Here is a 13,750-nt window from a genome sequence, read left to right on the forward strand (position 1 = left end):
CTACTGAGCAGTTGGAGGCAGTCACCCTCCAGCAACAAGGAGGGCAGAGGAGTTTAACACGTAGGCTTTCGCGACCATATAATTCATAATAAACGTTTTTGAGTTAGAGCGCGTTATTTATAAATGTGTCTTAACCCTCCACCACCCGACACGGCCAATCAGCAAAAAAGTGTCACGTTGACAAAAGACAAATGGTTCACTACTTTAGCCCACCGGTGTGTTGAAGAGTGAATCCACAACCTTTACAGTTTTTGAGTACCTAGGAGCGATGCTCACAATGAGCGGAGCGCCGGGGCGGCTAAAATGCAGCGAGTTGGCACAGTAGGGGGACAGCTGGTGCATGTACTGGTCATCTCAGTCAGCCAACCCACGGCCTTGCTGGGTCTGTCGAGACCTCCTGTCAGCGAGCCTTCGACACTTCACGTGATCGTAAAGTGCACCTAGCCTGGCACAGGCGCCGTGGTGACATCACCGTCACTTAGTGGTGATTGGCGGCTATTGGTGTTGGTGGTGGCTGCTGACTTTGTGACTGAGGAGGCTGCAAGCAGCACTGCGCACGTACACGGAGCTGCTGTTTGTACGTGTGAGTGTACTGTTTGTTGAACTTCTTTCGCACCGTACGTAGCCACCAACTGTGCCAATAGGAGCTGCTGATACCATCTGGTCCCATGCCACACCAGTCTTCCTCTCCCACTTGCCAGAGCTTCCCACTCATTGACCTACATTTTTAAGTCTTTGAGATCATGGCACTTATTATAATAATGCCAATTATTACCCAAGGAAGCATCACTGAGTCTCAAGACTTAGTTTTTCTTCAGGAATATGATATCCGTTGTCACGCATGAGGATTTGGCAATCAAAATCTGTTGAGATACAGCTGAACTGAGACTTTTATATAAAACTAGATTGTATGGTATTGTTGGATTTTTGTCAATCCACTGCTGGATGAAAGCTTCCCCACATCACCTTTAGTTGTGGGGGTGGGGGGTGGGGGCTGGGCTGTGTGACCATACTTCACCATGTTGGTCAGTGCACGCTGGTAAAGGGGGTGGGGAGGACGGGACTTATTCAGATATCGTTCGCCACTGGTGTGAGCTGTGACTGGCAATCGAACTCGGCTGGTGGGATTGATGGTGTGGTGCGTTATCCGCTGTGCCACTGCAGCACCTCCACTCTTAATGGGGCCTAAGTGTTTCAACGACTAATTCAATCGTTCCCAAAGATAGCAGACAACGTGAGCGTGACTGTAGCAAACATATCTAGATTCGGTCATGAGAATTATTTTTATCCTCACTTATGTTTTATTAATAACGTCAAATGTATCTATAAAAATGTAAAGCCTTAGTTTTAGTTTCTAGTTTTTCTTCATTTAGGTCAGCGGTTCTCAGACCGTGGTCCCCGGTTCCACCATCACCAGCAGTTGGCGACGATCCTCCAGGTGGTGCGCGGGGCTGTGATGCTAACGCAGCTTGATCCGCACAATAATGACAACGTTTACCATGCCTTTTGTTATGGACATTAATGCATATTTATTCGTGATACAGTAAAACCTTGGGTTGCGAGTAACTTGGTCTGCGAGTGTTTTGCAAGACGAGCAAAGTTTTTAAATAAATTTTAATTTGATAAACGAGTGAGGTCTTGCAATACGAGTAGTACGTGTGTACGCTTTGTCTGCCGAGCGTCACGTGATCACAACTGATATACGAGTGCTTTGGATTACAAACACGTTTCCGGAACGAATTATGCTCGCAATCCAAGGTTTTACTGTATTTTATTTACAGATAAAGTTGGGTAAACTACCCTGATTAATCTACCCTGATTAATCTACCCTAACCCTAAGATATAAATATCCCTTTCCCCCCTTCCCCCCCCCTAAAAAAAAGCATTACTTGTTTTTGTCCCGGTGATATGAATGTTGTCCTGTTGGTATTTAGAGAGAGATGTGAATGTGTTTTATCGCCAGGGGTGCGGGGCTGGGTGGTGGTCCATGGGAAATGTTTGCATCAGCTCAACGGTCTGCGGTGCAAACAAAGTTTGAGAATCACCGGTGTTTGTAGTCACGACCTGTGTTGTAATAAACGCAATACGAACCCTCTTTTCCGTGATTTAGTAGTCAGGCCGTGGTATGTATACGCGGGTCTCCTCTTACAAGTTCTGTATCCAAAGCATTTAACTCGTGTATTTATACCAATGCGTGTCACAGTAACGCTCCTCCACAGTGTGCGCCAAACAGCTGCGGCATTTCTACCAGTGAGTCCGTGCAAACTCCGGTGAACAGCTATCCATTCAGTGAAATATTAAACTTTATATTTGGTTGAGTAAAAAAAAATCCCTGCTACGTGGAGCGGCATTTGCTTTCCCGTTGCAAACACAGTAACACCCCGATTTATACACGCCCTCCACGTTTTGCGCACTTTGTCCGTAACCTCCTCAACTTACCGACACCCGATGCCGTTTTTGCACACCGCGGTATGATAAACTAATAATAATATAGTACAGTAGGCTACGTATGTGCAAAAGAAGTTCAAAATAAACGTAAAAATATCAATAATATACACACTGATGGTTGCACAGTATAGATGCGCAATGGGTGACTGAGCATCCTGTTTAGGTTCCGTACCATGTTACGATCCACCGTCCCATCGCTTTGCTACTTACAATTTGCGTTGTGGCTTCCGGAATGCATCCTGGGCGTAATCCAGGGTATGCCTGCAATACGCAGTCTGCATCCACCGCGTCTCCTGCTGCTATCCCGGTGTGATTTGGGGTCTCGAGGAAAGGGCGCCGCAGTGGCGAGATGTTAACTACCTCGCCTAGTATACAGGAGGTCGGGGATTTTATCCCAACCCTGACGCCTGTATATTTGGAGTTTGCATGTCTCTCTCTCCGTGGTCGTGTGGATTTTTCTCCAGGTCCTCCCGGTTTTCCCCTCCACATTTAGGAACATGCGTTTAGAGTATTTGGCCGCTATAAATCTCCGCGCGATAAGCCACTTTTGTTGAGCTGTCATTTGTAGCCAGGTCGCTTCAGAAAACGAGCCGTATAGCTAAGTGGGGCCTTTCCTGGGAAAAAAAAAATGTGTTAATCTTTTTGAGTTTGAACCTACCCTTTAAAGTTCCGTTTTGTTCATGCCTGATGTATAGGAAATAGATAATTTGCTTTTGAATCAACAAATATTTGTAAAACTTTATCGTCGAAGAGTCACGATGGGAGTGGCAGCCGAGGAGTGGAGCGCGACCGAGAGAGGACGTCCACCGAGAAGATGGAGCGATGAAATCAATGCCGGGTCGATAGCAGGATCGTTTTTTTCCTCTACATTTAGCTTTTAGAGTATTTGGCTGCTGTACATTTCCACGTTATGATGCGCCACTTTGCTTGAGCTATCATTTGTGAGGGCCAGGTCGCTTCCGAAAAAGAGCTACATAGCTCAGTGGGCCTTACCTGGATAAATTTAAAAAAATCGTTTGTAAAATAGTTTAAAAGGTTAAATCTACGTTGTCGTTTAAAAAATCTGCTGCTGCTTTGCTGTTGCCGTTGCCCAGGCTTTACCCGGTGAGCGAGGTCCCGCTTGAGATGGAGGCCCTCACCAAGTGGATGTACCAGCGCTTCATTGAGAAGGAGCACCTCCTCGACTACTTCTATACGACCGGTAACGCACCGCACGATATCCGCTCGCTCTCAAAGAGAGAGAACGAGGCAGTCAGGTGGTACGCCGGTGCCAACTCTTGCCCAAGCTCTGCAGTCCCCTATAAGAGCATTTTCACGTGGGAGGAAATTGGAGCACCTGAAGATAAACCCACGCGTTTGATGGGGCAACGCTTTATCCCCGTTCAGCTGGAACAGGTGTTAGTCCACGTGTTTATAGTAATGCCATTAAAGTGTGGCCACTGATCATAATCGTCCCAAGAGTATATGAGCAGAGTACAGACAAGCTGCGTGATCCAAGGACAGCTTTCGGTCGAGACTGGATAGCAGCAACAGCTGCAAGAACCAATTCCTCTTCCCCTAAAATGTCAAATTTTATCAAATACAAATTCATCAGGAGCGAACGAAGCCTCCCCCACAGCTAGATTTGAAGCTTTCGTGACTGCAAGGATTCATACTCTTAGGTTTTTTTCGGTAAAGTCACGTAGGTAAAAAATAAAATTATAAGTTAATAAAAGTAATAATGGAAATAAAATAATATAATCACTTGATGCAGTAATTTTAGCTGTGACGGTCCCACCTGATGACGGAGACTTGTGTTGCCTCCGAAACGTCGTGATTTATTATTTTATTTTATTTCCATTATTACTTTTATTAACTTTTAATTAGATTTTTTACCTACGTGACTTTACCGAAAAAACCTAAGAGTATACTCCCCCACAGCAGCGGGGTGTGGCTGGCCGTTAAGCACCATTATGGGCCCTGGCAGCCTAATCCCAGTCGAGATCAAGCGCGGCGACGCCGCTGGCTTAATGTACGGCAGAAGTGGCCTCAGATGAGCGGTTCGGGTCATGTTCAGGTCACGTTTAAAGCCCTCGAGGGCACACGGATTCTTTCACAAAAACAACAACCAGCCGTGCCCGGAGTGTTGCTGATCTTGACTTCAGTGTAGTCGAGACTAGGACATGTAAATTTCATAATTCTACTAATGATAATAATGACATATTTTATTTATAGGGTGCCTTTGATACCACGATGTCCAAAACCACTTCACGCATTTTCAGATCAAACATTTTAAGATAAAAATGTTTACGATAAAACATTTTAAGATAAAACATTTAGAAACGCAAATGTTGGAAAACGCTCGTAAAATAATAAAATTACTCAAAAGGAAGGGACGAATTAACCAAGCGGTACAATCACCTGAAGATGGCGGAATAAAATCACAAATTGATTTAAATGCATACAGCCTCCAAGTACAGCAGTCACGATAGCCGTGGTGAGCGTCGCCACCGCTCACGTCGATTCCTGCGCTTCCACGTCGTTGAACTCCGGCGTGAACGCCACGGCACTGTCGCACACGCGCGCAACGGTGCTGCGTGTGCGCTGTGTCCGATGGGAACGAGGTCACCGCAAGGGAGGGGGGCTTCCGCTGCCTCATCGGGAAATGCATTTGCAGCCAATAAGTAAATAATTAAACGGATATGGTGTTTATATGCAACAAAACATTTCTGAAAGATTAATGTACGTTTCCTGTGTTGATGTTCATTCAAGTAAATAATAATATTTTTTTACGTTTGCATTAAATGCCTTCCCTTGTTTCGTGTATACAGTAAAACCTTGGATTGTGAGCATAATTCGTTCCGGAAACGTGTTTGTAATCCAAAGCACTCGTGTATCAAAGCGAATTTCCCCATAAGAAATAATGGCAACTCAGATGATTCGTTCCCCAACCCAAAAATACTGTATTCATATAAAAATGATTAATACAAAATACCTTTTTTATATTTTATTATTATTATTTTTTATTTAATATAAAGTAATCAAATGTATTAATTAAATGCAATCGTGGCTGGTGTGAGGGAGACGAGAGAGAGGAGAGGAGGGTTATTGTGTAGGACGACTTTCACTTGCAGTACAGTTACTAAAGAACAGTTACTACACTTGGACACAAAATTTAAAAAATGCTTTACGCACACACTCGTGGTCACAACACTATAGTAAACAGTATACGCTCGCACGGATGTTGATTATACGAGTGAGGCACGCCGACTGAGACCGAGTATGGGAGACGATTACCCACAATCCCGCAGACAAAGCGTATACTGTGCGTACTACACTACTCGTATTGCAAGACCTCGCTCGTTTATCAAATTAATATTTATTGAAAAAATGTGCTCGTCTTGCAAAACACTCGCAGACCAAGTTACTTGCAATCCAAGGTTTTACTGTACTTGTATTTGGCTATTGCAGCGTTTATCGGTCTTATGAGCTGCAAACAACCAACGGTTCAACAAAAGTGACCTCAGGAGTGCACAAATCGCCTCCAAGAGAGCGTGTCCCCCTCGCACAGCGTGGGTTTTCTCTGGCTGCTTGGGTCTCCTCTCACATGTGTGCACTCGTTCATTTCCCGACAACACCGAGGACCACGTAGCTTGGGCAATAATTGGCGCCGGCTCACCGCGCGTGTCTGCTGCCTTTCCCGCTCGTCCGTGGTTCCGCCTCGTAGTCGCTCTCCCTTCCTCTCGCTCTGTCCGCACGAGAGCGAGCAAATGACTGGCACGGTGGGCGCGTCACAAAGTTTTAAATGAACATTCTGTCTCCACGCAAGTGACGTTGTTACGTGTGCGCGAGCGCCGTGTACCCGTCTAACCAAGCGATCGTCTGGGCGCGTGTGCTGCCTCCCGTCCATCTTGCAGGAGCGTTCCCCGCGCAAGCCGGTGAGACCGGGGATGCCCCATCGCGAGCCATGGTCCTCGACCCCTGGTGGCTGCTCATGTGTCAGCTGTGGTGCTTTCTCTCCGGCTACATGTGGTTCAGCCTCCTGCGTTACATCTGCTACGGCTTCATCTTATAGAGCCCCGGGACTCTTTGCTCGCTCGCGCACGCGCCAGACGGGCCGGCCGCAGCGACGGTGGGCAAGACGGCGACGACGACGACATCAGCAGCAGCAGCAAACACAGCAGCCGTGAAAACCTGGCTCTGGAACTGACCATGTCGCTGCAATAAATACCCGGAGTAGATGGACAAAGTGTGTGTGGCAGAGGATCGCTGCATCTTTGGGGCAAGTGCCACTGCCGAGCGTTTGCTTTCCGTGGATTGGACCAACGGCGCTCGAAAGCTGCATTTGAATTCCTCAGTGTTGGCATTGCCACGATCGGAAGGTCCGTTTTCTTAATTTCAGACCAAGCCTGGCAATTTCTGGGTGAAAACCCGCTCCTCCACGCGGGAAGTGTGAATTTGCCCAGCCGGGAGTGGTGGGAGCGTGCAAATGAGAGCCCAAACCTGGACCTTCGTGGCTGCCAGTGAAAACAATGCTTGTACCGCCCCACTGCTGCCCCCCCACTTCCTACCCTGAAGAAGAAAATGAAGCCAGTAATTTAAATATAATTTGAAATTTTTCTTTTTCTGTGTCAAAATGAAAAGGGTGTGAAGTTACAAAAAGGTCTCTTCCGTCGTAAGCTGAAAAGGTCGCATGAAGCCCAGAGAGTGATGTACGGTTGCGTGTGTGTGTGGTGTACGGACGAGTGTGTGTGTGGTGTACGGATGAGTGTGTGCGTGGTCTATTGATGCTTGTGTGCGTGGTGTTTGGACGCGCGTGTCCGTGGTGTAAGGATGCATGTGTGTGCGTACGTGTGCGTGTGCGTGCTCACTGCGTGGGGAGTGGGAGTGTAGTGGTTAGCACCACTGCGCTATGAACCAGGCACTAGAGAGTACTTTGTGTGTGGAGACCTGGAGTGGCGTTCTGCTTCTCTGTGCTCTTGCGCTCGTGGCGTCCCAGCGGTGCAGAATGAGTTCGGCGGATACAACATTGATTTTCGCATTTAACAGGGTCCCATGGTTTAGACAGAGTGCCCTTGCCAATCACATCTGGTAACCTCCAGCAGTTTAATAAGCCTGACCCTGCTGATGAGACCGAGCGGGTCGAAACTAGCCCAGAGTTGTCTTTGCTTAAACGTAGTGCTACTGGATAAGATTTGGTCTGGAAAGCCAATCGGCCGATGGACTTGGGACTGCATCTGAATGGGGAGATGAGACCAAGCGGAGTTGTGCTTATTTGTACTTTTGTTCTTTGTAGCAACCCGTTAGAGTGGTCATCCTATGGTTAGACTCGTCCCTACCATAGGAATGTGGAGTGTACACCGCTGACTTGGAGCTGCAGACTCTAGACAGGAGACGATTGCCCCCCCCCCACGTTTAACTTTTTTCGCACCGTATGTAGCCAACCGTGCTAATCAGAGGTGCGGGGGGAAGGACCACAAACTAAACACAACAGCAAACAGTTCTACAGAAATTAGTTTTCAGTCGAGATGATTTAAAAGGGCATAGCTCCAGTGGCTTCCTAATATCGTAAGGAAGAGCGTTCCAGACGGCCGCAGAAGCGCATCTGAAAGCGCGCGATGAGGTGACCGTCTTTGTATGATGGCCAGCCAAATTCCGCCGCTGCTGCTGCTTCTACGAGGATGACCGGAGGTCACCAGCACAGCAGTGGTGCAAGCAATAACTTGTATGACTGTACCGTTACCTTTATCTCCTTTATCGTCTTGAAGGGAGGAAGCGTGTGAGTGGGAGAAGAACGAGCCCAATTGACCTCTTAGTTCAGTTGACCTCGGTGCGACGACGCGCGTCGCAGCCCCAGAAGATTTGGGGTCACCGGTGATGCGGTTACCACGTAGATCCGGCATCACCGCGCCGCTCGCGCCATCACTGACCACGATCGCCACTCTCACCGGCGGCTAAATTTAACCAAGCATTTCATTAGTACGCCGGCATGTTGATACGTTAATTGGACATTCGGCTTCATTTAAAGGGGTAGAATAAACACACACAAACAGCGGGCCTTTCATTATTCACGTGTACCCAACTTTAGCATTGTTAACAAGGTGGGGGGGGGGGGGGCGCATTAAAACCGCGGATGTTCGACCAGAGCTGCCGTTCAACGCGACGGTAAAACCCCCACCACGACCAGCGTCGATCCCAGAGTCGTTCAGAGCGGCTGCGACGTAGCTAACGAATCGCGACCTCCGCCAGCGGCAACGTTTCGTTGGTCACAGCCCCCCGGCCCCCCCCCCCCCCCCCCGCGGCTGTGAATGCAGCATTGCGAGTTCAACGTTGTTCACTGCGGTTGCCCAAATTTTTTTTTTATCCAACCACTGCCGTTTGCAATTTGGAGGATTGTTTAACGGGCTGATAATATGGACAACAGTCGTGATTCACCAGGACCAGAGATTCCTTTTGGAAGCCACCACAACCCCCGATAACAAACAATATTCACCAGCTGCCCCCCCCACCGTCCAAAACACATTCACAAATATAAGTCCCCTCCCTGTCCACACCATGCATGTGTTTGGGGGGTTTCGCGTACGCACGCACGCACGTTCTGTTCGTAGCACCGCTGTTTGTGTCTTCGAGTGGAGGGGGGCGGTGAGGGTGGGGAGGGTGACGTGCCCGTTTGTGTTCGGAGCTGCTCGTGGGCTCGTTTGCAGGCCCGCTCGGTGTGCGCGCAATGCCCATGGGGGTCACGAGGCCGTTGCGTTCCTGAGGCTGCGCGTGGTCGGGGCCCCACGTTACCGACCACGTGGGGAGGGTGGGAGCGAGAATAGCAGATTCACGTTCCAGTGAAACTAAAACACACCTTGGCGTTTTCTTTTTTGCCCGACCGTTGGTAAATGGAGACGTTGGCGTGGTTCTGCCACTGTCCTCCGACGCATGGATCGATCCCTAAGTATGAAAGAGCTGTTGAAGTGGCGCGCGAGGCTGCGTTGCACACATGCCTTTCTGGTCGCAGTGGATGACTGCCAGCGCATGCACATGCTGCTTGTACGAGTGTCCCACGACCCTCTACCCCCCCCTCTTGGCAAAGCTTGATGCATTTAGTTCCCCACGGCACTTCCTCCCACTGGCTGGCTCTTTGTGTGTGTGGGCACCATGGTGGCGAGATGTTAACTACCTCGCCCGGTATACATGAGATCAATGGTTCGATCCCGACCCTGACGCTGTATATTTGGAGTCTGCGTGTCTCTCTCCCTGTGGTCGAGTGGATTTTTCTCCTGGTCCTCCAGTTTCTCCCTCCACATTTAGGGACGTTCATTTAGGGTATTTGGCCGCTATATATTTCCACGATTTGAGCCACTTTGTTGAGCTATCAATTGTAGAGCCATACAGCTCAGTGGGCCTTACCTGGTAAAATAAAAAAAAATGTGTTAATAGTTTTGAGTTTGAACCTACCCTTTAAAGTTGTTTCGTTCATGCCTGACGTATAGGAAATATATAATTTGCTTTTGAATGAAAATAAATATCCGTAAAACTTTATCGTCGAAGAGTCACGACGGGAGTGGCAGCCGAGGCGTGGAACGCGACCCAGAGAGGACGTCCACCGAGAAGATGGAGCGATGAAATCAATGCCGGGTCGATCGCAGGATCGTCAGATATTGCGGCGACTTTGGGGGGAGGCCTTCATCCAGCAGTGGATCGGCCAAAAGCTGGCGATGATCATGGCGATGATCATGGTGATGAGCCAGAGACGAAATATCGGTCCATTAATTTAGCAAGGAGTTTATCCATGAACATTTCATAAACGATCTTAATTTTGGCCCAGATGTTCCGCACACAAATCAACCAGGCTTGCCGACAGCAAAGTGCGTCCGCACGAAATCGTTTGCATATCAGTGTCTGCGCGTGTGTGTGCAGATGTGCCTGTGTGCGTCTTTCCCGTGAGGCCGCCTGAGTATGCTGCCCCCATGTTTGAGTAAAACTGCTGCGGACGTGTCTGTCTGCGCCTGCGAATGAATGTAACGATTGCGTATGCAAAGTGCGGTTGTTGTGCATGTGTGTGCCTGTGTTTTTTGGCGACGAAGATTGGGTATACGAGTGTAGCGGTTGTGTAAACGCACGCACGCATGCACGCAACCCACGAGTAACGCTACTCGCGCTCGCGGTGGATTCACACTGGATCTTTGAACGCACAGAGCGTAATTGCCACCTCGGTGACATCACGATGGGGTGGCAGGGTGAAATTCACATCGATTAACAACTGGCAGGGACCGATCGAGGTGTGGGCGGCCGAGGGCTCCGAAAGTAAAATCGTCGCTCACGCTCCAATCGCGTAACGCGCCACCTGTCCGAACGCTCGGTGCCACCCACGTTGCCCGCGGGTTAATTTCGTGGGTGACCCGAGGTGGTGGCAAAGTAACACGTCGCAACACGTTTGATGCGAGTGCCCGAATGTCCAGTGTGAAGTCGACCTCGACTCTCGACCCGCTGCCAATTGTTTGCGAGCGGCACACCGACGCGCGTCATTGTGCGCACGCCTTGCTCCTCGTGAACGCGCGCAAATGTCCGGAAGGGACCTTTTTGTTATTAATATTTTTTTTTGTACGCTGCGGTTTTTGTTGTTTTGCTTCTCTAGCCCCCCCCCCCCCCCGCCGCTCCTCTTCTTCTTGAGATACCGTCGCACAGAGCGAGCGGGGACGTTTTCGAGATGTCAAAATGTATGCACCGCTGCGATCCCCCCCCCACCCCCCGTGAAATCGTACAAACGTTGTTCATTTCAGGGCAGGGCCCGTGCCCCCCACCACCGAAACGTCGGCATAACCACAAGTCCGCACAAAAAAAAAAGTTTACTCCCCCCAGGGCCTGCTTATGACGGGGTGCAGGCCCCGCTAACCTTTTGATTAGACGCCCGTTTGTCTCGGTAGAGTGCCCACTTAGTATTTAGACGTGGAAAAACGAATATTAATAAGGAATGCTAATTAGAATTGTACACCTACGTACACCATTTATGCAAAGTTTTGAATATACTTGGTGGCCGTATGTCCACCTCGAAGCTCGCACGCATTTGTATTGCAGCCATCCGGCGTTGGCACGATAACGATCCAATGCTCGTTATTTTTTAATAAGCAAAAAAATGTAAACACCCTTTCTAGATAAAAACGTCATGACGTTGGTCGCTAAAATTCAGGTCACTAATGGCAGTAATTCACTCTGCTGCAGTCATTTTTGAGAGAGAAACTCAAAATATTTCAAGGTTACGGATTTCCCCCCGACACCCGGTTTGAATGCAATGTTTTCATACGTCGTTAACGACTCGGATACAATACCGAGTACTCGGGTCGGCTTTTCACTCGACAAATGGCATATTATTTTGATGGGATTTTATTTCATGTTCTTCAACAAAGATGCTACCAAGTCCTCTATTTTCTCCCGTAATTAAGCAATGTACTAGTAGCTTGGTAAGTCGACATTTATAACTGGGGAGAATTTCAAACACTTTGTTGTTACCGTTGTCGGTTTGTGTCTGCAAGCAAACCCTTAAACAAACAAGGCAGCAGGTCTGTTGTTAGAATAATGACATATTCGAACGTTGTTCTCGGAGTGAAAATGGCCTCGTGTTTTGATTTTGCCTTACGGCAGATGAACTCGTTTTGTTGAGCGGGCAAGCTCAGATGGTATTGCAGTGACGGTCATTTTAAATGTAGATGGTTGTGGACTGCCATGAAGATACGTTCACTGCGTATCAGATGAAGTCTTGAAGCATTTTCACGATGTGGTATTTGTTTTCAGTTTCTGCGATTGGAATAACCAGTATAAATGCACATTTTTGGGCAAAACCTACATGGCAGACTGGGGCATTAACTCGTCAGTAACCAGACCTCTGACCTTTTGAGTAATATTGTGATACTTTGTCTGAAGGGAAAGCCCACAGACCGGCGTGGTTAAATATGGTAAAATAAAAATGTACGAACCCACTGCGTGGGGAGGGTCTTCTTCCATCCAGCAGTGGATTGCCAGAAGGGCTGTTCCATGTACACACAAAGATTACCAAATCCAGTGCCCTCTGCCTGAAAAGGAATAACACCTTGCCAGGTGTTGATGGTAGGAGTATGCAAGAGGTTGGTGATGCTCCATCCCATCTGTTCAGGCCGAAGGAGGAATGTTTTCAACCAATTCTTTGTTTAGCTTCCTGTAACCCTTGACCTCAACCTACTTTTGGGTCAACCTCTTGGGCTGGGGTCAAGGGTTACAGGATGCTAAGAGGTAGAGGTGGGATTTTTTTAAAACAAAAATGGTGGGAAATTGATACAATTAAGCATCGATTTCAGCAGGGCTTCATGAATTACAAAATTATGGGACGTGTGGACAATGGCAGCCAAACTGAGCCTTGATGTCAGTCACGTCCAGTGGTGAATGTTGAACTCTGCGATTTCCCAACCATCAATATCTCCCTCCTTGTCGACGTGCGACCACATGATTGTGCACGGCCCAAACCCAGCAAGACACCGCCCCCAGCGCCAGTGTTGACGGGGTCTCCCGATCAGTGCGAGCAACGCTGCGGAAATCACAACCTGATGAAATTGCGCATTTATGGTGCTCCGTTCCAAGAAGAGAATTCGATTTTTTTTATTATTATAATGGCTTTGAAACAGTTGAAGATACATCGTGAGAAATTTTTTTTATTTCACCGGTGTTTATTATTTTTAAGGCTTAGCAAACTTAAGCGAGAGGGCGATGCCACCAGACTTTACGGAATGCAAACAAAAACTTGTCCAACTTTAGACAAACACATGTTCACGATTGTGTTGATATTTCGTGCTGTAATTAAATGCTCGCTCCCCCCCCCTCATTGCATATTTACTCAAAACACAATGGTATTTTTTTCGTAAGTTGGCTACGGCTTCTTATTTAATTTTTAAAATCGCGAAGGCATATCGGTTGCTTTTTTTCAAACAAAGAAAACTGTCTTGAACAGTTTTTTTGAATTGTCAATTTTTACCCTAAAAAAATCCATGTTATAACATTAACTTTAGAGCTCCCGATTTAAAAAAAATTTGTCTGCTGTGGAGCGGTGTTTTTTTTGTCCTTAGTTCTTTTTTTAACGAGAGAAGTTGCTGTTTTACTGTACAGTTTAAGTGCAATAGCAGAACGTCCGAGGAGCAAGGGAACAGCCATCCGCAGGCGATTTTATGCAATCGCTCAGCAACTAACAACAACACGTTTTGTTGATTAACCTTGGTACATTTGTCAACTAGTTTTACTGCAAAGGGCAGAAAGGCAGTGGGGTGGGGAGGTCTATTCAGTTTTTGAAAATAAAGACAATTCCATAATG

The 13,750-nt window shown here is 47.8% G+C and overlaps 1 protein-coding gene across 8 annotated transcripts in view; it reads left to right on the top strand.

The window, feature by feature from the left end:
* The window catches only part of LPGAT1 (lysophosphatidylglycerol acyltransferase 1), an 81,306-nt gene extending 67,556 nt beyond the window's left edge, over nt 1–13,750 (top strand). For all 8 annotated transcript variants that reach the window (XM_061578487.1, XM_061578471.1, XM_061578466.1 and 5 more), the window contains exons 8-9: nt 3,543–3,649; nt 6,345–13,750. In XM_061578487.1, coding sequence (XP_061434471.1) covers nt 3,543–3,649; nt 6,345–6,502 — 265 coding nt within the window. In that variant the 3' untranslated portion in view covers nt 6,503–13,750. The remainder of the gene's footprint in view (nt 1–3,542; nt 3,650–6,344) is intronic.

Source organism: Lethenteron reissneri, chromosome 8 (assembly GCF_015708825.2).
Source record: "Lethenteron reissneri isolate LAM-NWPU_2019-01 chromosome 8, ASM1570882v1, whole genome shotgun sequence".
NCBI lineage: Eukaryota > Metazoa > Chordata > Hyperoartia > Petromyzontiformes > Petromyzontidae > Lethenteron > Lethenteron reissneri.